A 23,266-nucleotide genomic window follows, 5' to 3' on the forward strand; every position below is an offset into this window, starting at 1 on the left:
TGAAGTTGGTGTCTCAGCAAATCAGACCCATGGAGTAGGCGTTGAGTGGCCTGTGACTCGCTTTCCTTTTTTCTCTTTCAGCACCATCAAAAAGGAAAAGTGAGAAAAACAGCACAAACATTAGTTAAAGCCTGAATTTAATCCCATGTCCTACAGGAATAATTTCATTACAATGAAAGCAGACAGACAGTATCTGTAGGGTTTTTTGCTTTGTTTTTAAGCAGTGATAATTATATATCCAATTAATATAGCCTATAGCTCTCCCAAAGATCATAACATTTAATAATCCCTTTAATTACATGATTAATTGGAAATGCAGGGGCGGGTCTTAAAAATTACCTGATTTACCATCACTGAAGACAGATTCTTTTAAAAATGGCTACAAATGCCTTGTTCACAAAAGACTTTATTATCTAATGATGCATACTGAAAACATACAGAAATCTGCATGGTCCACTTTACATGCAGCAGAACAATCTTCACTTTACAATAAGTAAGTGTCAACTGTTTTATGCAAGAGACAACACTTTAAAGTCACATTTCTTAAAGAAAAGCTTCATTTACAAAAGAAATAAAAGGTAAAGAAGCAATTACCGCTTTTAAAAAGCAGCTGCTTTGTTCAAGAGTGGAAGGTTTATGCCTGTATTGAAAGACAACATGATCACAAATAATGAAAACAATGAACAAATGAAACACTTTTAGCATAAAGCAGTACACTTTCAAAATGACATACAAATAGTTAAAAATTATGTTGTCTATCTATCCTTTAGATATAAGGTCTTTCAAATGAGATCCCAACATATGTAATTACTAAATGAAAACTCTTCTGTAAGTATTGGTTCTATGTCATAGTGAACTGTATTTAACAAAATGTATACAAAGTCTATAGCAAGTTGATTAAAAAAACTAAAGTAATAAGAAACAGTACACTGAAGGCGCTCTATCCATCAAGTGCGCTCTCTCCCAGTTTTAAATGTGATGAACAGAACAGAAGTTGTAACTATGCCACGGTTGCAATGCCAGAAAATAAAACAAGATCATTTCTCAAACATGCAGGGAATTCTGCCACAATGCTATTGTCTCTCATTTGTCAGTTGTTCCAGTAAAATAACAGCTTAAACACCGGTGATGTTGATGGGTTAGCTTACCTTCAGTGTACTGAAAGTTGTACACAACCTGCTTTAAAAGAGGAGACCATCCCTGCGGGCAGGCTCAAGAAGGAACAGACCCCCTTCGGCACTGACTACACCAAGGGCATGCTGCTGTGGCCTGCACACACACACCTAGGAAAATGTGAATATAAACAGCATTTATGCTGGCCATTTTGTAAAGACAAAAATGAAGCCAAGTCTGCTAAAAACAAATCAACCACCCAGTATTACTGCTCTCTTTTTTTTTTTCTTTCTTTTTTTTTATAACAGATGCTTTTTTCTTTTTATAATATATACGAACTGCAACCATATACATTAGCATTGTACTTTTGTGCAGTCTTGGCAATTAAAACAGTTCTACAGTGAAAATTTTCACATAAGACACAAAACAGAATTACTCTAACATTTCTAAAAGAAATATCGGCCTTGATGTTAATTCAAATGTATCATTTCTTCCTCAACTTTGCAGGGGAAATATTTATGTTTATATACATTAATAACTGCTGTGAAATTTCTTCAGTCTTTGTATCTTAATTAATCAAACCCTTTGAACTTCTTCATCTGGTTTAAATTTTCTCCTGGATGAAGGCGTGCTGCAGAGCCTGGTTGATGCTAATCCGTTTAGCTGGGTCTAGCATTAGAATCTGGTCCAACAAGTCCTTCAGCTGGTGCACTTTTTTACGCTGGTCTTCAGGGAGTCGTTGGCACCCAATCAAGTCTGCTAATAGGTCCTTGGTTGGATTAATGGTGCTCATAACAGTTACCTTCTCCTACAAACAGAAATGGTAGCCTTGTAGAACAGAAGTAATGCACAAACCCCTTATCCATCCCTTCTACAGAGCTTCAGCAGCAGCTTTGCAGCAGGCTTGTCTTGAACCTGAGCAGCAACACCCTGCCCCCACATGGCCTCACAAAATCGTCATGTGCCGAGAAAAGAGTGGAAGAAACACTGGGGAGGGGGAGCCCACAAAAACAGGTTCACACATGAACCTAACATCCCATAACTCAGAACATGGAAAGTTCCCATATCTGACCACTATTTTCTGATTCTTAGATATAATATGTCAAAATGATATCAAAATTAATAATGACTTCATACAATATAACTGTATCATACAAAACGTCCTTCTACAAAATAAAGGCAGAATTTCTTTTATTAGTAATTTAAGGACAGATTATATGGAGATACCCTGTATATCTACCAGATTCAATTTAGTTTTCTTAATTGTGTTCCTACATCCTAGGGAAAAAAAATTATTTGGCCATTTTATAACTATGTAATCTGTCCATACTGCTGCAAAAGAACTTTTTAATAGCTTATAAAATCTTGTTTTTAATTAGGAAGTCAAGGTACATTTGAAAGACCATGTAGTATGAAATCTTGGAAAAAGTGATGGGTTAGTCAACACATGGAGGACTTAGACTTACCCTTTCTGTCACTTTATCTACTTCTATATACATAAAGTTGAGATTTTGATCAAAGTGCTGATCTTTGAACACACCTTTTCGAATCATCTGGAAAATGAGGAAGACGCAAGAGTTTCAGGCAAGTTCTCTGTGTCTTACACATTTCATAATTAACATCAATGTCTATTAATTTGCTAACATAAGTAATTTAATACCAATTAAAAAAACCCCAAAGGACAGGAAGAGGTGTTGAGATTGAATACCAAGATACAGTTCAAACCCTTTGAAAAAGGACACAGTATCTTTCATTGACTTACGCATTTTTTCAGGTCAGTGATTAGAAGGTTTCTGTTTTCACTTTATACTTAGTCTATGAAAAAGAAGCTGTATACTTTCACTTCATAAGATTTTAAATCAGTATAAATTACACAGTCAGAACAAAGTCTACTATTTACTGTTAAAGAAAGATGTATATGATAAGAAACAGAATTCAAGGAGAACAAAGACTGTACGTTCTACTGTACATTAGAGCAGATTCATATATTAAGTACTTATTTTTCTTACCTTGTTTGGCATCTTTCCTTTGAGATCCATGGCAAGTTTCAACATATGATTATTGGTTTTGCCAGGAAACAGTATTTTTCCTGTATAAAGCTCATATAATGTGCAGCCTACAGACCACATATCTATACCATAGTCATAGATTTTTCCTATAACTGAAACAGAGCAATTCCAGTTAATTCCATACAGGTAGACTTTGATATAATATCACAAAAGCAGATAGATGAAAAAATTCTGATTTGTGAACTATACTGGTGCCACTCTTCTTGGGAATAAAAAGCTACCATAAAAGAAGGACATAAACCTTTTAGCTTTTGAAGTAGCCCTATTTTAGAAAGGGAGGATTTTACCTAACACCTAAACTGATCAGCTTTAAATGTGCAAAATCCAAGAAGTCAGAACAATACCTCTAAATTGAAACATAGCTATAACCCATCAGAATGACTTCTCACTGAGCTGATCGCCAACATACATCAAGAGTCACACGGATGTGCCTTCAAAGTCTGAATTTTTGACAGCCATTGTATTCTCAGAGTCATGTTTTGCTAAGACTAGAGAATAAATTCAAGTCAAATTTTCATCTGCTAATACTGGCACTTGCTGGCAAGTGATAGATGTAGCTAATTCAAAATGCACTTACTGATTTCTGGAGCTCGATAAAATCTACTAACTAGATAAGGTGTGATGTCATTATCTGCAACATGTGAAGCTGAGCCAAAATCACAAAGCTTTAGTATCGTTTTAGACTCGTTCACCTGCAAGTGAAACATAAATATCCATTAGCTCAAAATGAAAGTGAGAGTTAATGTCTTCAGACCCTACAAAATACAAAAAAAAAAAAGTCAGTTTGATGTGCTTTTCAAGAATGTACAAAACATCCTTGGCGGACCCAGATATTATTCACATCTCATGCTTACATAGATTTTACTGCTGAGATAGTAATAAGAAAACATTTCAGATAAATTAAAAATCTGAGTTTGTCACAGGGATGATGTCCAACAAAACCAAAAGAAACCACTGGATTCCTCTGATGTAGCTCTCATGCCCTACCAGAAAAGAGGCATTAAAGACCTTTCTCCATTATCTCACTCACATAAACAAAATCTCCATTCAGACTCAAACAACCTGCTTCCATTTTGCAGAAAGCAAGAACATCTCTCAACTATTGATGGGAAAATTTGAAGGGAAATTTTGAAATAATTCTCCTGTAAGACAATGTCCTGCTTTGGAAAGTCTGCTTTCTATAAAGACAGAAGGAGATTAATGTTTGTTTGAAAAAGATTTTATTTAGAAGCTGTGTTGTATTCCTTTCTTACTATTTATACCACAGTAACATTTTATATCAAAGTGTGAACCCTTAACATTTTCAGTAAATTTGACTTCACCTAAATTAACAGAATGATATGAATTTCAAATACTTCATTTTACGCTACAGACTATGCAAAAAAAGTTTTAATTATTTGTTACTTACCAAAATATTATCTGGTTTAATATCTGCATGTAGGATATTGCATCTTTTAAGAAGTTTTAAGGCCAGGAACAACTGCTGGCTGTAGGAACGCACAGCTTTAATGTGCAGCCCAACATCTTTCCCGTACTTCTTCAACACCTCTCGTAAATTCATACTGTTAAGGGAAAGGGGGAAAAAAAAATAATTGGAAAAAGCTTAACAGAAAAACTGACAGTGATCTCCTAAATTCTACAACAAACTTGAACAAACCAGTTAGCTTTACATATTTTTTGAGAAATGTAGCATTCAACATTCCACTCTGTGAGCTACAGAATTAAAATAAAAAGGCTGGTCATCAGATCTGTCTTATGCTGTGTAATTACTTACTACACTGGACTTAGTTAATTCAGATTATATCTTTTATCAATATTTATATGAGAGGATTTATTTGCACACAAACAGAATTTTCTTAACAACCGTAAACCCTTTGTACTAATTTTCTCCAGAAATAAATGAAAAAGGAACCACACAAAAGATAAAAGCTGAGATTTTTTTGGTGACCTAAGCAGCAGATAAAAAGACCATCATTCCAAGAAAAAAAAAATAACTGGACATAAATAAGGTAAAAGTGTGTTATCAAGATAGTGTAGCACAAGAGAATAATTTGTTCTACAGTTTATTAATGAAATATGATAGTAATCTCACAAAATTTGCATTGTTGTAGTATACAACTTATTATCACCCCAAATATGGCAAAACTTAAAATATGACATACACAAAAAACTTAGGATTTGAACAACTGATGTCTCTAAATAGGAATGGGGACTAAGGCAATTAACACATCTGATCATAAAACAATATCTACAATCAACCTGTCACAAGAGCTAATTACTTGAACAGAAAGTGAGCATGCAAGAATCATTGTAACAGCTTTCTCCCTAAGGCTGTTACTGTATGTGTACTCTTTACAGAATGTACAGCATTTCTTCAGTCTCTCTGGGAATGCATCTTAACACAAACCCTTAAAATGAAGAATTATGAAAATGAATAGAAACACTGACATAAATCATTAAGAGGAAAAAATCATTAAGAGCAGTACTAGAGAGATGAACCATCTTTAGTACATTATATTGTTTCAAATATTTTCCAGGCAGAAAATTCACAACAGTGCTAAAAATAAATCAGAAATAGTCCAGCAGTCTGAATTTGTGCCCACAGACAATTTTTTTTTTTTGCTTCAAAGTTCCTTGCATTCTTGAATCTTGGCACAAGATTCAACAAGGTATCTCAACAACAGCCAAAACCAGACAGGTAAAGAACATACAGTAGTACTTTACCTTTTACAGAGAACCCCAAACATTTGTCATCTTACCTGAGTGGCTCAAATACCAGACAGAGATGTTGTTTGTGGTAGAAATGCCTGAACAACCGTAGACAATGAAACTTGTCATCAGGATCAGCATCATTGAGCTTCTTTAAAAATTCCAGTTCTTTTAGGCCAGTTTTTTGCCTGAAAACAGAGAAATGTGACTCTGAAACAAAATCAGTTAGATTCTAGTATCTTTTTAAATCTAAACATTCACTTGTGTGGCTATAATTATCCAGGAATGACAAGTGTCTTGTCAATACTTAATGTATCACAGCTGAAAAACCAAAATCACAACAATGGTTTGCTGTCAGTGACTACACACTAGGTAAGTTTATTTAATTCCTGGATGTTCACTGTACCTTTGCAACCTAATTATTCTTTCCTCATTCTCAGCTGCGTCTAAGGCTAAAACTGGATTTTGTCCTGTAACGTGACAAATTTCAAACATCACCCACTTGAGAAGTTTACTTGTTTAAAAAACTGCTTCAACACATACAACAGTATTAAAAGACAAACTGAACTGACTATGGATTCAATTACACATCCAAGCTTATTACCTATACAACTCACCAAACTAAAACAGCTTATCAATCTCCCTTTTGCCTTTAAAACTTTTCTGGATACTTATTCATGTAACTAAAACAATTCCAGTTATATACACAGTAAGACAACTTTTAAAACTTCCAAGGTAAAATACATGGAAAAGATTTTCATTTAAGTTGTCATTAACAGAAGAGGACACAAGAAATTACTGCATAAATACTGCAGCAGATGGTGAAAACAAGTACTGTAGACAAGTCAAGTCCTCAAATGCCATAGTTTAAGAGATCTTACTTGTTAATGTTCACTCATTCTGAAAGACCTCTTTTATTTTTGTATTTCAACAGTGAGAGTACCATCTCTTTCTATGTATTTTATATACATGCAAATGTTTAGAAAATATACAAAAATAATTACATCTATGAAGATCTTTTTTAAGTTGCAGATGATTGACTGGGATGCAACCCACAGCCTGCCAAATAGATTTGGTCCATCAAAATAAAATTTTTACACTTCATAACTCCCCCCTCAAGAAATGTAGGGCTCATAATTAGCTGCAACCTTGTTTCTTGTTATCAGTGTTCCTTCAGTTTTGCAAATGAGAAAGTGCCTGACAAAAATGCAAATAGCCTTCTTGCTGTGATAGCTGTAAAGAAGTGTGGGTACATAGTCCTGAAGCGCTTCCCATTGTCTGGCTCATATTAGCAGAAAAGGCAGGAATCACAGCTGTGATCTGTTACTTCACTTGAAACAGGGAGATTCAAATCACACTACGAAAAACTTCCAACTATTCCACATGCTTTATTACCATCAAAAAGCCCCATTACTTACATAAGTTCATTGTTCCTGATGATTTTCACTGCTACTTCTTGGTTTGCTCTGGCCATGTCCCTGGCTCGCACCACGTTGCTGAAGACTCCCTGACCAGTGTAACCATAGACATTGTAACGTTTATCTAGAACTTCACCTATATTAACACCTGAGGGATACAACCAAGCAAGTTCAAGTTACAAGGGATTAACATAATGGAACTTCTCAAGAAAAACAAACCACTCTCTATCATTACAAAATATGAGGGCAAATAGCAAGATCCTTTCATTTCATGGTGTACAATGTTTTGTATCACCTAGCTTTGTGGAAATTATGGGGAACAAAGGGTAAGTCTCTAAGTCTGGAGTCCTTTCAAAACTGAGGTTAAGACCTGCATGCTTGTTTCATCCATTACATTACACACTCAGAGAGGGATCTGGGATACATCTACATTAGAACAACATTTCAATATTTTTATACATGAGGACCCTCACTCAGCACCCTCACTCCACCTGTCCTTGCAGACAGACAAACACAACTTACGGTAATAGCCTTCTGCATCTGTCCAGTTATCCCTGAGATTGGGGTTTTCTTTGAAGTCTTTTCCAAACCCAGCAGCCCTTAGACGAGCACTCTGAAATAAAAAGAAAAGTGACAGCTTTGGCTTGTGTGCTCTGTATTTTCCTTTGATGTTTACTTCCCAAAGCCCTTTTTCCCTACTGAAAAACTGTTCTCTCCACAACACAAACACACTTATCTTGCAGGAGAGAGAAACAACTTAATGTTATTTACATACCAGTATCTAAAGACTGATGCAAGGAAAAAGGATGAGATCCACCAACAAAATTATTATTATTAAACATAAATGGGCAAAATTTCTATTAATACTCACAAGGAATTTATGTAAGTCACATTAGAATGCACACTTTGGACCATCTAAGTAGGACTACTTATTTACAGTAAGTTTATGGAAGAAAAGTTCAGCAGTTTGCAAGGAAAGCACAACTGTTTAAGCTCTGAATTTCTGTTCATTACATGCCACTTGTTTCATACTGTTACACATACTACCATAACACTTCTACAACTGCTGTTGACATCTCTTAACAGACTGAACAGTATTTTAACCACAAATTCAAAACAGTGAGTAGTAAAGTTTATCTTCAATTGAACAACAGTTTCTGGAAGGGGGAGCTGCTCACTTACAAGCCACATAAATCCCCACTTGTAACTTCTGAACTTCTAAAAATGCACCCTCACACACACACTACCCTTCAAGTATTCATCTTTTTCCAGGTCGGAGGTATACCAGAGTTATACATAGCCTGTGTTATATCTGCCAAAAAAATTCTCCAGTTAATTTTGGTTTAAGTTAAGAAGAAATTTCTTTAGTTATTTCTCAGTGTTGTGCATCAGCTACAACACAGAGGATTTATAGAGAGTGGCACATAAAGTCTCGAAAGTAGTCACTGGACTGCCAATATCTGAGGGTCACTGCAGCATATTTAGAGAAAAGCTAATGAAAAAGTGTTAAAGTAAAACCAGGAAATGTATCTCTTCATGCCAAAAAATCTCCAAACAAACCACCAGATTACTCCAACATAGCGTCATTAGCCAATTACAGTATTTTACACATTTTTTAATTAACCACACATGAATCTCTGGAAAAAGCTCATATTTAGAGCATGCAACATGGTAACAATAATACAAAGCTGAACTTATAAATAGATTCATGTTTTTACCATGTGCCATTGTATTCAAACAGCAGGTAAATTCCCCAATTGCTAACTCTGTAAAACTGCCACTAATTTCAGCAGGTTTTATTTCACTGAAATATTAATTAAGAAGCACTTTGCCTGCCTTGGCTGACCAAAAGATTAAGAACATACAAGTCACTTAGCAGCACATGCTTTTACAAATCAAAGTTCTCACAACCCTCAAGTGACAGTGACTCTAGCAAAAATCAAGCAGAAAAAAACCCCATACATTTCATCTCCAAGAATTACCTACATCAAAGTATGCAGCAAACATATCATCTGATTCTGTGAACATATCGGGAGCTAGCAGCTTCTTCTGAGATGAACCTTAAAATGAAATTCAGATTACTCAACATGAAAAAGATGTCAAATGATAATTCTGTTGCCAGTATAATTTGGCACATGGTATCTTTACAACATAGTCTAAGATCAGTACATTGGCAAACAGGTAGCTCTACTAATGTTTCTAGCAAATACCATTTCACATTCTAGAATATAAAACTCAGACTAGTTAAGTTCTTCAAACAACTCAAATTTATACCTCTTTAAAAAACTATGTGCAATAGCTTTCAAGTAAACATAGCAGAAAGAAAAAACTACATACTTACATGCTCCCTACAAATAATGACTATATATATATATATAGGTATAGAAAGAAGTATAAAATTACTATGTGTCTATATAAAAAAACACAGTCATGTTTTCAATACAAGTTCAGGCTTTTCTGCTAATCATGAGATATTTTACCAAAAGCCAAAGTTGTAAAGCCCAGAAATTCTTTGTTTGGAAAACATTTTCTCCAACCCTGCTAAAAAGGACCCAGCGTACAGCTTTTTGTCAAACACAATGTTTACTATTGTGTTAAAGAGAAACAGTTTTGTTATGGGCAAGATAATCCCTTTCTCACCTTTTAATCATCTTTAAATCCCAAAGACATTTTACTTGGTTGATAAGATAAAAGCAAAGAAATATAAATTAAGTACACATTAGTAAAAGCAAGCAAACTTCAAACTATTTCATTCATGCACACATTATGGCAGCCCTCCATGAACATGGTAAACTGGAGACCCTCCCTTCACTATGCAATGAAGAAAAATAAAGTTAATTCAGCTTGGAGGCTTCAGATCTCGTGATGCCAAACCCCTTCCATACCAAATAACCAGACTAAAATCTGACAGCATAAAAAATCATCCAGCATGCTGATACCACTGTTTCAAGGTACAGAACTGTCACCTGACACTTATGGGGAGGCAGTTAGTGCCACTCTTTTGAGCTGCAGACTCTCCTAGAAACTTCCTCAAGCTTTCCTTAGTTCCAGTTACCTGTACTGGGCTACAATGAGTTATTGACTAGTTCCTTAGCAACTTACTACTCTGGCCCTATAAGAGGTCAGGATAGAAATAAAAATTTACTCTTACAGAGGAAGATAACCCACTGGTTTCAGCTGTTGTTACAGCCACCTCCAACACAGAATCCTACCACCCAGATGTGAATGTAACTTTAAAAAACTTTTTTACATAGGGAGAATGCCTACGTAGTTAAGACTTAAATTTTCATATGCTTTAATAGACAAAATTAGAGCAGTACATGCTTTGACAAAATAGGAAAAACACATTGTCTCTTAGACATCATAAACCTAAACTTGTGGTATGCAAAGAAAGCTCTAACACAGCTCTTTTCACCAATGTTGCAGGAGAACAATCTGAAAATATATGGCTCTAGGGAACGCCAGGATAAACTACAGAGCAGTACAGCAGTCCCAAAGAGATGCAGCTTTATTACTCTGAAGAGAAGCATCCACTAGAGACAGCGTATTTAGCCCCCAAAGATAGGTGTGGCACAGGACAAGAAATCCAAGCTAACTGCAATTGTCCCTCAGAGGGGCTGGGCAGGCTCCCAGCCCTCGTTAAACACTGCAATTGCAATTAAACCATAGAGAGAAACCAGAGCACCTTCAACTAGCTCAAATAGAACCACACAGCAACTGCACACCCCTCTCACTACTTGGAAGATTTAGAGTAATCCACTTTCAAAAGACAACAAAAAAGCAGCACACCTTTCAATACTACAGGGTGTGCTGGGAGATCTACCATGCTCCTTTTGCTGCAGCTGGCAAAAGGCAGGTTTTTATCAAAATTTATTTCATTTCAACATGGCTGTACAACAGAGTACACGATGGGGGGAAGAGAAAGAAAAGACCCATTTGAGCAATTAGCTATGCTGCTAAAATGGACGTACTAACAATGACTCCCAAAAGCTTTAATCATTCTAAATTACTACAGACGCACCTATAGTCTTCTGTAAAAGTGGCTTTGACCAAAAAAAGGTATAAAAAAGGAGGCTGATTTCCAACCCTCACAAAATAAAGTCTAGGACTATACTAAGCTTCTAAGAAAACAACTTGCCTGAGAGAAAAGAAAAATTTGGAAGGGTAATTCTTAACCATATAGATAGATATCCTTGTTTGCTCTTCCAAATGTAAAGCACAAATTGTGTTAAGAGTTACCAGAAATGCAGAGAACGTGTTCCACTCATTATCCTTCCTAATGAGGAAGCCTTATTTTAATGCTATGTTTTAAGCACCATAATATTTGCAAAAACATGCACAGATTCCATCCAAAAAGTCAATCTACTTCCTAGTCTGGAAGTACATAAGTAAACTAAGCCAAGTGTCTGAGCTTTCATAAATAGCACTTGAGAGATTTCAGAATCTTACCATTGTTCTGTTCAACTGTCATGAGGTTGTGCTTGGCTTTCACTGATGCCTCAAATGTGTCCACATTTTCCCGTTCGTACTCCTTAACATCAGCAGCGACTCTTTCTAGGATGTCGTCAGGAGAATTGGAGCGACTGCGCGTGCTGCTCTGAGGGCTGCTCGGCTCAGATGGTACAGATATGTTACTGTCTTCTGCCTGGCCTTTGTATTTCTAAAAAGAAATTTACTTTTTAATCTCACTGTTTGTTACAATTTATCACAATGGAAACATTTTCATATCCACCCCTTCAATGGTTTGAGCTTTCAGCTGAAACATTAATCTTTGCTTTCATAGTCACTTATGTCTGTAAAGACAACAGATTATTTTCAGAATGGGATATAACTTCTGAAAATTCAATTTGTCACAATGCATCACAGTCCAGACCATAAGACTGAAATATTAATGTGTGTTCTTTAGGTCTTTACATTTCTGTAAAAACAGATTATTAATGAATATTAACTATTTAGTTATGCACAACAAAATGTGAGCAGTAACAAATTCATTACTAAACCATCCTGGCACAGAAACATGGAAATACAGTCTTGGATGAAAAATTACTTATTTTATATCCTACATTCTAGAATATTTCCCAGTTTTATTAGTGTTATGGTACAGAAAAGTAGCCTTTAGATTCAGTCTTTTTAATGTGAACTATAAATCCTATTTATTCATTCGTGTTGAAAAATTTCTGAAGCATTAAAAAACTTCAAACATCATCTCTCCAATTTTTGTCACCCTTAGGTACTATGAAATTATACAGACCTCACTTCCTATCCCAAAAGGTAAAAATCAAGATGAAGAAATGCTGCTACCACTCAGCTGTCCAGGTTGAACTATTCAATCACACAAGCAGAGGTTTTTCCATTTAGGGAATTCAGCTCTGCAATTTGCTTCCAGCCTGCACCAACATCAGGTGTAACCAGTCTTTAAAAAGAATTTATATGATTTGGCTCAGTCATAGTTCTGAAGAATTTTACAATGGGCTTTGCATAAAACCATGAACAGTATTTTTAGTGCTATTTAAAATAAGCACTACATCAAAGCCAGTAATTTTGTACATGATACTACATAAATACACTACAGCATTTTGCTTACAATGTTCTAACTGTGTGCCAAATCCCACCTTTGAAAAGAGATTGCTGACTCGTACTGTACAGTGACACCCCCTCTGGCCACAGCTTCTTTCAGGAGTTTTGATCACACATTACCCTTGTGATTACTGGTACCTTGTTACTGGAGTATGAAGTTCATGCAACTCACAGGTACTTTTAGGGAGGACAACATGACAGTGGCTTTATCTAATTTTGGAAATCGACAAGGACAACTTCTACTTGAAACAAACTGACCAGGTTAGGTTAATTGACATACAACTTACTGTTACACTGATGATGTTGTATCAGTGATACAGCTACAGAGAAAACCTACAGAAAAAGGTAACTGAAGAACATTTTTAACATGCCTTAAGACCATCAGAGAATGTTTAACTATAGCAAAAAATGACTCACAGAAGAGTCATTCCAGTTTTAAAAGCAATGCTGTGACAACAGAAGGATAGAGTTTAAGAGAGACTAACATTTACGATGAACTAACTGGAAAAATACAGCAACAGGCATTACTATTGCAATTCAGCAATAGGCAAAGAGCCTTCCATTACCCTGACATTTTACACTACAAACACAGAATCAGTCAGTTCCTGTAACCATGTACCTGAACAATTGCTTGTCGCTGTAATCTCCTTTGTCTTATCTCTGCTTCTTCATCCTCTTCTTCCAAATCAAAGTCTTCAAGACTACAAAAATACGATTTTTTAATATGACTTCATAAACATACAATTATCTACTGAATTTTACCAAGTGCAGTTGCTTGGCATATAAAGCACAGAATATATTAAACAATAGCTGTTCAAATGACTCAGAAAGCTATGCAGCATATCCCACTGCATATATTTACATTTCCTTACAAAGAAAAACTTATCTCTTGGTATCTCATTGAGACTTTCTGCGTTCTATTTTTAATTGCAAACAATTAACAACCCTCTTCTAAAACACAACAAACAAAAAATCCTTGTTCCTTTTCACTGCAGCATTTTTCCTTAATAACTTCATTAAGAATGCATACTCTTAAATAGGCAGAGGTTTAAGAAATATAAACACAATTTGCAGACAGCAGTTAATCTTTTCAGCTATTAAAGCTTTTCCTCAAGCAGTAAGCTTTAGCAAGCAGGCCAAAAGTTTTCAAAATATCCTGATCAGGTTGAATTTAAAAACCTAATGATACATCCTCCCCACAGGTCTGCCCACTAGCCAACAGGTCTTGGTATTTTTTGCATATTCCCAAGTTTTTCAGATTCTCACAACAGTAATTGGACAAGAACACAAGTACAAAGACATGATTATGGTTTTAAGTGACAACTCAAAACTACCGCATCAAGATAAATGTTAAGTTCATTTTTGGAATCAATGGAACTGCAGATTATAAATAATCAGTGTAAGTTAGAAATATAGTCTTACTTTTCATCAGATGAAGACTCCTGTTCAACTTTCATGCCCTCAGAAAGACTACCTTTAAATTTGTCTTCTTTAACCTTGCTTCTGCTCCGACGTCTGTGGCCACCACGTGACCTGGACCTCCTTCGAAGGCGAGATCTACTTCTCCGGCCTCTATCCCTGTTTGATAAAAACAAGAGATTCGGATTTTGGACTGGGGGATTGTTTTTAAGAAAAACAATCTTAGGAATCTAGGAAAGATTCCTAAGGATTCCTAGGAAAATTGTTTAAGAAAAACAATCTAGGAAAATCTTTTCAGAAAAGTAAGACATTAAATATTCCAAGTAATGAAACAATTTCATTAATGGAGGACAAAATGAATTTAACTGTGCTAGCACATATTAATATGGACAAAAAAAACCAAACATGGTCTCTTTACACATATGATAGCAATACTTATTCTTCCTGTAATATCTTACAAAATACACTTAACATCTCAGGGTGTCCTTACCTCCTCCGAGGAGATCTGCTGCGCCGCCTGGGAGATCGGCTGCGCCGAAGGGGCGTTCGAGACCTCCTCCTAATGGGGGACCGAGATCTTCTCCTGGACGGGGACCATCTGCTGGGTGGGCTGACATCCTTGGATCTTTCACGCCTGGACAAAATGTCATCCCTGGTCCGTGTTCTTAAAACAGAGCAAGAGAGTGGTAGTAAAAATCAGGAGCAAGCTGAAAACAAATAAATTATTCCCTCTAAAAACTCACTTGAAAATTTTACTGCAGGTGAGGGACCACCAGATGGGCTTCTGAGGGAGGGATGGATAAGTAGCCAGCAGAGCCGGCTGCCTTTCCTGTGTGTCCCTCCCCACCCTGGGAAGTGTGCGCCCATGCAGAGCTCTAGCTCAGGACAAGTCTGGAAACAGCTCATTAATTACTACCAACAAGCTAAGAGAGGTTTTAAAACAAAGCTTTTGTTTAGGTCTGACATAAATAGTGGCCTGTTTTCATGTTTACCAGCCACAGTACTGAAACAATACATAAACCCCAAACTCTTATTCTTGAGAATTAGTTCACCAACTTCCCACCATGCTATTGAAATTTAGGCTTAGGATCATGCTATTTCACAGGACTGACAACAATGGCTGTTTCAGTTTGGGCACTACAAGTGCATGGCTTCAACATTTCACACATTCTAAAACAACAGATGAAAACTAGAATTCTTAACTAAAATCTAAACTATCCCTTCTCAAATTAAAAAATAATTCAAGTCTGATACTATATACACTCCTCAAAATGTCTTTATTCTTGCTTAAACAGATTATTCTCATAATTATTCAAGGAAAAAAAATCCTTGATGGGATTATAAAGCTTAACTGCATGACAGCAAGAGGTCAGTTAAAAACTAGAAAGAATATAAATTTAACAACTACTCTTACGAAGCTGCATTAGCAATCGGACAATAGTTTCACCCTATTTCAAAGAAAATGTTGCTACTCTTTTTTTCCCCGCTCCTTTTTTTTTTTAATTAAGTTGGAACAACTTAGAATAACAGGGGTTCTATCTCATCAATGAACAAAATATCTTAGGTCTGAAAACTAATTCCACTCATTCTGCGACTTTTTTTCGTTTGTTTTGAGACTGCTACATTAACTAGAGACAATGATCAGATAATACAGAACTGATGAAAAGTAGTAAACAGTGAGGCAAAATGAAAATTTATGCCTATGCAGAGTACTGGCAGTTTCTACAAGGAATTACTGCACTCAAATGCTGGAACAGGCCAATATCTTTAGCCCAATTAATTTATATTACATTCCTGTGAACAATATTACATAAAAAGGCACAGGATGAAGAGTTCCAGGCTTCCTGACTAACAGAGCCATTGTACTGCCAAAATCTAATCACAATATCTGTCACAAAAAATAAATTAGTTCAGAGATCACAAGGGTGAGATAAAAAGTGGAAGATGATTAAAAATTCATAGTAACATCACATAATGAGTAACTTCAGTCAAAGACCTGAGAAGTGTCTTACAAGATTAGAATACTGGAAACAAACTTGAAAAATGAAATTACAAGGATTTTTGTTTTTGTTAAAACTGCTCATTAAAGCTCCTGAAATTCTCTGGCAGTTTGAGTAATTACAAGTAGTTAAACCCCGAACACAGGTGGAATTAATTTAGATGTCTTACAAGGAAAGATTATTCCTGCTGATCTGCAAACACCTCCAGCAGAAAATATTTTAGTAGTCCCCCACTCACATGCTGCTCACCACGCAGTTACAGAAGTATGACTTTGACAGCAAAATTCTAGACACATGCATCACTTGAAATAGGTGTCTAGACAACCCATTCAAGCTGGCTGCAATGCAAGCTGTCAAGAAAAATGAAAACTGAAAGATGCAAAACGTTGCAGAGGAAAAGTCAACTACTATGCCAGAAACACTCAGTGGTTGGGCCGACACATTCCTGATAAACTGACAGCATTTACAATTCTCGCTTGATCGTGTTGGCATCACTGGGGCCACTCTCCAAACTGCCCAAAGATAGCCCGTACCCGAAACCAGAGTAACCTTCAGTGATTCAGGCTGAAACTTTCACACTTTTAGGTGCCTATTCACTAAGCTTTGTGGTTCCAATTCATTCTAAAATTCATATTTCTTAGTTCTCAGCCTGGGTGAAACTAAACCCCCAGATACAAAGTTTTAAATTTGTAATTTTAAAATCGTGGTAGAAAATCTAAACTTTTCTAACTCTTAAACTTCTTACAGCCAATGAATTAACTTCCAAAAACGTGTACACTCATATTGTTCTCTTCTTGGAAACTCACCACCCAGGCATTATTAGCATTCAAATTTCAAGGTAACTGCTTTCATAGGCTAAATATTTTTTAAAAAATGCCAAGACTATACCAATACAATAAAGAGTTATCCATCCTTCTCCTTTAAGTGTATGCAAAAGATGATAATTACATATGGCAGTCCAATAACAAAGCAACATTACCATTCCACTAGCAAATAAAACCCACCATATTTTGAAGGAAAAAAAACAACTCTGAGAAGAATATCTTGATATAAAAATTGGCTTACTTTCACACATACTGACTCTATCATAAGGGCTTTTCCTGAGGGGAAAGAGGGGTTAATTTTACCCACTTTCAGCCAACACTAATATGTAACACTTGAAGAGGATTGTCACTCCACAGAAGTTTCAGAAAGCAACAAAACTACTGACAAAGAATCAAAATAGTAGCCAAATTCTGATTAAACAGAAGAATACAGTTACAAAACTTGTTCCCAGTAAGAGTGTGAGCAACAAATAACTTAGCACTTTAACAACCACAAGATGAATTTGCACCTCTGACAGCTGAGAAAAATAGTCCTTAAAAAAAACCATGAATACATACAAAGGAAGCTCATGATACAATGAACTGAGTACCTTTTTTAATACCTATTTTCTGAACAAAATGAGGAGATAAACTCCAAACTAGCAGATAGTTCATCCCCTACCACATTTTTGCGGTGGCTCACAACACTTTAAGTTACCTGGGAGAAGAAAGACGCCTCCTTTCTGATTCTCTCCTTTTTCTTTCTGCTGATCTGCTCCTCACTCTTCTAACCGGAGAGCGGGTTCGAGAGGGGGACCTGCTCTGTTTCGATCTCCGGTCGTTAAAGAGAGGGGATCTGCTCCTTCTGGACTTCTCACGCTGCTTGGGAGATAAGCTTCTCCCCTTTGGGCTGCGGCCAGGCCGTCTAGGGGACCTGTTTTCTTTCCCTGAAGAAGCATCTTTAGACGGAGATTTAATTGGCTTTTTTTCTTTGTCAGTCTCTGATCTCCTAGGTTTTCTATCTTTGGACCGTGATCTTCTATCTTTGGATTTGCTTCTTAGTTCTGCTGGAGATTTAGATTTTCTACCACGATCTCTGCTTTTGCTTTCATTTACAACTGGAGACTTTCTGCGGTCTCTCGATTTACTTTTATCATCAGCCTTATTTCTATCCTCTGGAGGAGATTTAGACTTTCTGTTTTTCTCCTGAGATCTCCTCTTAAGTATTGGAGACCTAGATTTCCTTGTCTGATCTTGAGACTTACTTCTCTTATAAGGACTTTTGGATTTCCTCCTTTCTTTTGACTTGCTTCTAGTAGTCTTCTCTTTTACTCCATCAACTCCTGCCTTGGATTTCTTTTTGTCAGATCTGTGCCTAGTCCTTTCTTTTGATTCACTCTTACTTGATTTCTTGGAACTAGTTTTATTGTCCACAGGTTCTAATTTCCCCTTAGTATTTGACTTTGCTGTAGGTCTTGTTCCATTTCGTGCTTTTTCATTAATCTCCCCCTCTTCTTCAGATCCTGACTCATAACCTTGTAATATTAATCCCATCCCGGACTGGACTTTTCCTTCCATTAATTCATTTTCAAGTTCAGCTTTCAGCAATGCTCTTTGTTTCTCTAAGTCTTCCAGAGGAGCCAAAAAATCAATTTTAGTTCTTTTAGCTGGTCCATCTTCTTTGTCAGAGGCATCAGCCACCTCTTTCCATTTATGTTTCTTATGTTTGTGTCTGTGTTTATGTTTTTTGTCCTTGTCATCTTCTGAAGAATGTTTGTGTTTCTTGTGTTTACTTCTGTGTTTGTGTTTCTTTTTTTTGTGTCTGCTGTGCTTGTTCTGAGGTTGGTCTGCCTCTGACACTTCCCCATTTTCTTCATTCACACTTTTCTCAGATGCCTCAGCATCCTCAACCCTGCAAGAAACAAAGAGATCAGTACTATAAACTCACTGTAGTCCTTTATCTCCTGTTAAATAGACAGCCTTTTATGATAGAAACTAACTGGCATTTATTCACTTACCTTTGGAGAATTAAAAATGTGCCAGTAATTTAAGTAAGTTATAAGAGCAGATACACTTCCTCAGGAACAGACAGCTATGGCTGCAGAAGGAAGCAGTACAGAAGGAACAGGCAGCAAACGCACTGACAAAACCAAAAGTGCGGATGGAATCCATGCTTACACCTTTACATTCAATTCTGACCCATCTGTTAACAGCATACCCAGTGCTGAATATTTATTTGTCAGTACTACACCATCATCTATGTCACTTTCTGCTCCACTCCAATGCCTAACCCAAGCTATGCTTTTACAAGTATTTTCAAGTGGCAGAAAACAGTTGTGCTCCAAAGATCAAAATTTTTTTCAAGGTATGATGCTGACCACCTTACGAAACTTTCTTGCAAAATCTCACCCAGAGCTGACTCTCTTAGCTGCAATTCTTTTCTCTAAGTGTACACACCTGTTAGAAGTTCAAGAAATGTTCTTACAGATTTATATTATTTATGCAATACAAGAAACACTGCTGAGGAATGGGACAAATTAAGGAAGTCTAATTTCAGAGCAGCTTTATGATAGTATGCAGCAGATTAGTAGCTTCAAAAAAATGTGGTAATCTTGACACCTGTAAAATGCCATTGACCAAAACTGCTGAAACTAAGTCTACAGCAGGTTATTAAAGACATACAGTTTCTTCTAAGAAAAATATTTTCAATTAACTATAATTTCTCCAAACAGTATCTTTAAAAAATATAAAATTCAGTCCTGATGTTACAGATTTCCTGGTATTATCTTCCATAGCCACTGAAACTGGCTTAGCAATAGAGGTTTTTGCAATGTTGAGCAAATACCTCCTGATCTCCTTCAGAACACCAATTAAGTTACTGTCTGTTAATACAGACATTTGCCTTCTGAAATATTACAGGTGCCAGAGTTCATTTTTCTACAAACTCACCCCATCTAAACAACAGCTTTGAAATTTACAAGTTGCCACTTTAATAACTTAAACATAGCTCTTTGCTGTATACTAAGCCTCATTAGGTGAAAAGAAATCCCCCAAACATGACAGTCAGGAGCAGGGGGTGAATGTGCACAGAAATGTGGAAATTATCTTCTGAACTCTACTGGTCTCAGTTGTTGCTGAAGAATAAGATCAATCATCTGATCCAATAAATGTATCAGACATGTTCTAAGCCAGACCTAAAGGACAGCATCTCACTATGAATTTGATTAGTGTCTTCCTAATTAAGGACAGGATCTTCAAGCAGTGCACATTTACTCTCTCCTGCCCGAGTTAGGCAAATTCCTGTATTAATAAATAAAGCTGACTTTTCTGCAAAGTACACTAAATTATGGGCTAAAATTATTTTTTAAAACTCTAGTGCTATGAAATGAATAATGTCCAAAAGGAACAAACTGTTAAGAATATAAAATATTGAGAGACTTAACTCAGAATGCTGCTTGTCTTTAATGTTTTTATTACTACTTCTGTTTATTCAAGGCACACAGAAAGGTGTTTTTCTTAACTGCTACCCCCTGACACTCCACACCATTATGATAAAAGAATATCAGAACAAAGGAGGAAAAAGTGGCTTGAAAAGAGCTTATTTAATCTTGCACTTGGCATTATAAAAAGTTTAAAAAAGAAGCAGCATTAAATGCAAAACTTCTTCAACTTGGATTTGCCATCCTGAGCAAGACTATCTGTGACATAAGTAGGGAAATGTAACAAGAAGAATTTTAAGAGAACTATGTGCCCTTCAAAATTTCTTTTAGTTGGATCCAGTATCCTGTGTAAGTCCCCAGTTAGCACATTAAAAGTACTTCAAGACATTATAAAAATATTAAATACAATACAAATTACATGTGTTCAAGCAGTTCCAGCTAAGCCTTCCTTCTCTTAACAGCAGAAAGCAAAATACCAAAATATTTAAGAAAGTTATTTTGCTACTGTATGTATTTTGGAGTTGTGTAATAACCTCATCCTACATTCTGGAAAAGCCAGCTGGTAGCTAAGGTGCCAGACAAGACACATCACCACAGCAGCATCTCAGGCCACTACAGGCTGCCAACAGAGCTGCCAGCTGTCTTTGTAGCTCAACAATAACATCAGGTTGATTAATGTGCAAGAAACAGTTCAAGTTTTCTTCATGTACAGGGAATACATTTATTTCAAGCAATTTCATCAAACCGTGGATAAACTTTTACTTCCACTAAATGCTTCAGAGATATAATGACAAGGATGAAAAAGCCTTTTCAGGTGGTGATGAGGCATGTCTACATGCTTAGGTGCTAATGGCTTTAAATAGAGAGAAACTGTGACATGAACTTGTTATAGCCCTACTTTTTCCTATTTTTGAATTCAAGGAGAATAACTGGAAGTTCACAATGATGTGCAGCGATTTCACCCATCTCTTCCTTCATACAGGAGTCCTATCATCAGCTTCTACCTTATCACTTAACTTCCTACAATACTAAACGCTATTCTCCATGAGCATATGTTTTACACGGCTCACATATACTCCCACTGCTTTTCCTCACCCGTTTTCTACTCCCAGGATAAACAATACAATCAAGCCTCAAATCACAATTTTTAAGGAGAAAATGACACAGAAAGCAGTTTATATGGCTAAAATATTAATGCAGTAAAGAAGAGCGATAGAGGAAGCATTAGATCGTCAACTCCCAGCAGAATTTCCAGAAGAGTGCGTTCACTCAGGAGAGTGTGGACAAGCCCAAACCCCGCGGCACAAACCGGGGCGCCTGCAAATCGCACGCCCGGGAGCCCCGTTCCGGCAGGGAGGCGGCAGCTCCATCTCCGCTTCCCAACGGGAGCCGCCACTTGCCACTCATTTCGAGGGCTGGAAGGAGGGGCTGGCGGCAACAAATCACTTTCTGCTTCCCCCAGCACGGGCACTTTCCACACCGCGAGAGCGGCCGGGGCCCGGGGGAAGGCGGGAGGGAGGAGGGTTCGCCGCAGGGCGGGCAGCGGCTCGGCGGCCCCAGGGCAGCCCCGCTGGCCCGGAGCCCCGGCCCGGCTCGGAGAGGGTGTGGGGAGGGGGTGTGCGCGCTTTGAGCGGCGTGGGGGATCCCGGGAGCGCCGGCCCGGATCGGCCTCAGGGATGCCCGAGCCCTGCGCGCCCGGGCGGGCAGCAGCGGCCTCGCAGCCACGCGGAAGATGCGCATCCCTCCGTCCCACGTCCCCCGCACCGGCAGCAATCCCGGCTGGCCGGCGGCAATCCCGGTTCCCCGCGGCGGGAGCACCCCCAGGGCGGGAAGGCGCACGCGGGACTCCCGGGGACACGCGCCCGCCGCCGCTTCCCTTCCCCCTCCCCCCGCGCGGCCCTCCCGAATCCACGGGCCGATCCAGCGCCCCAGGCCCCGCCTGGCCGCCTCGCCGCGGGCCAGCGGCGCCTACAGCAACCCCTCTCCCCCGGCGCGGCCGCCTTCCCCCGTCCTCCTCTCCATAGCCCCTTCCTCCTCCTCCCTCACCACTTCCACCCGGGCCGCTTCTGGTCGTCCCCGTCCCGTGTGTATGTCCCGCCTCCCCAATCCCCTCGCCCGCGCTTCTCCCTCCACCTCCCTTCTCCTCCTCCCCAAAGCTCCAGAACGAGCAGCCTTCCCCCCTCCAGCCAGTCCTTACTCGGGCGGTCGCTGCTCGGGCTCGGCCGCGGCGGCCATTTTGAACTTCCGAACTCCTTCGCTGCCGCCGCCGCCGCCGCTGGGAGGGGGCGGGGGGAGACGCGGGGCCGGAAGTGAACCCCGCGCGCGGGGCTGGGAGCGCGGCGGAGGCTCCGCCCCTCACCCCGCCTGTGAGGGCGGCGGCGGCGGGAACGGATCCGGCGGGAAGGGGTCCGGCTGGGAATCGGTGGGGTTGGATGAGGGATTGGGAGGGACCTTTTCGCCGTGAGCGCCCTGAGACAGAGGAACACGTTTCCCACAGAAGCTGTGGATGCCCCATCCTTGGGAGCTTTCGGAGCAGCCTGGTCCCGTAGAAGGGTATCCCTGCGCATGGCAGGGGTTTGGAACTGGGCGGTTTTTAAGGTCCCTTCCAACCCAAGCCGTTCTGTAATGCTGTGGTCCTGTAGAAAGACGTCTCTCTGCTTAATTTGCCTTTCCCGGCTCGGCCTGGCTGTGCCGGGCTGAGGGAAGGGCTCGCTGGGA

At 38.5% G+C, this 23,266-nt stretch overlaps 2 protein-coding genes across 16 annotated transcripts in view; one reads left to right on the plus strand and one right to left on the minus strand.

Moving 5' to 3' along the window:
* Nucleotides 1-388: 388 nt before the first annotated feature.
* On the minus strand, nt 389-22,904 carry PRP4K (pre-mRNA processing factor kinase PRP4K). 3 transcript variants are annotated; one of them, XR_012581022.1, is made up of 16 exons: nt 22,746-22,904; nt 17,827-19,020; nt 14,796-14,969; nt 14,309-14,464; nt 13,506-13,587; nt 11,759-11,969; nt 9,296-9,369; nt 7,832-7,922; nt 7,310-7,457; nt 5,942-6,079; nt 4,591-4,744; nt 3,760-3,874; nt 3,123-3,274; nt 2,580-2,666; nt 1,644-1,921; nt 389-1,283 (listed from the first exon to the last, which is right to left on the minus strand). XR_012581022.1 is itself a non-coding variant. In XM_005481699.4 (15 exons), the coding sequence occupies exons 1-15, from the start codon at nt 22,781-22,783 to the stop codon at nt 1,718-1,720; spliced, it is 3,018 nt and encodes a 1,005-aa protein (XP_005481756.1). In that variant the 5' UTR covers nt 22,784-22,904; the 3' UTR covers nt 389-1,717. The 3 variants fall into 3 exon arrangements, 1 of the variants encoding a protein (XP_005481756.1); XR_003382780.2 differs by having other exon boundaries at nt 389-640; nt 1,149-1,921; XM_005481699.4 differs by having other exon boundaries at nt 389-1,921.
* Nucleotides 21,962-23,266, plus strand: part of LOC141729572 (uncharacterized) — a 31,141-nt gene continuing 29,836 nt past the window's right edge. For 9 of the 13 annotated variants that reach the window (XM_074544309.1, XM_074544318.1, XM_074544295.1 and 6 more), the window contains exon 1: nt 21,967-22,970. In XM_074544309.1, the coding sequence (XP_074400410.1) occupies nt 22,281-22,970 (690 nt within the window). In that variant the 5' untranslated portion in view covers nt 21,967-22,280. Of the gene's footprint in view, nt 23,147-23,266 lie in introns of all 13 variants that reach the window. The other 4 variants (XM_074544350.1, XM_074544344.1, XM_074544341.1 and 1 more) reach the window with 4 other exon arrangements.

Source organism: Zonotrichia albicollis, chromosome 1, assembly GCF_047830755.1.
Source record: "Zonotrichia albicollis isolate bZonAlb1 chromosome 1, bZonAlb1.hap1, whole genome shotgun sequence".
Lineage (NCBI taxonomy): Eukaryota > Metazoa > Chordata > Aves > Passeriformes > Passerellidae > Zonotrichia > Zonotrichia albicollis.

Coding starts and splice junctions, on each gene's coding strand:
- PRP4K (XM_005481699.4), bottom strand. CDS start 22,783: ATGGCCGCCGCGGCCGAGCCCGAGCAGCGACCGCCCGA. Junction 14,465..14,795: donor AGCAGATCTCCTCGGAGGAG/GTAAGGACACCC, acceptor TTTATCAAACAG/GGATAGAGGCCGGAGAAGTA. Junction 6,080..7,309: donor ATCAGGAACAATGAACTTAT/GTAAGTAATGGG, acceptor CTCTGTTTTCAG/GCAAAAAACTGGCCTAAAAG.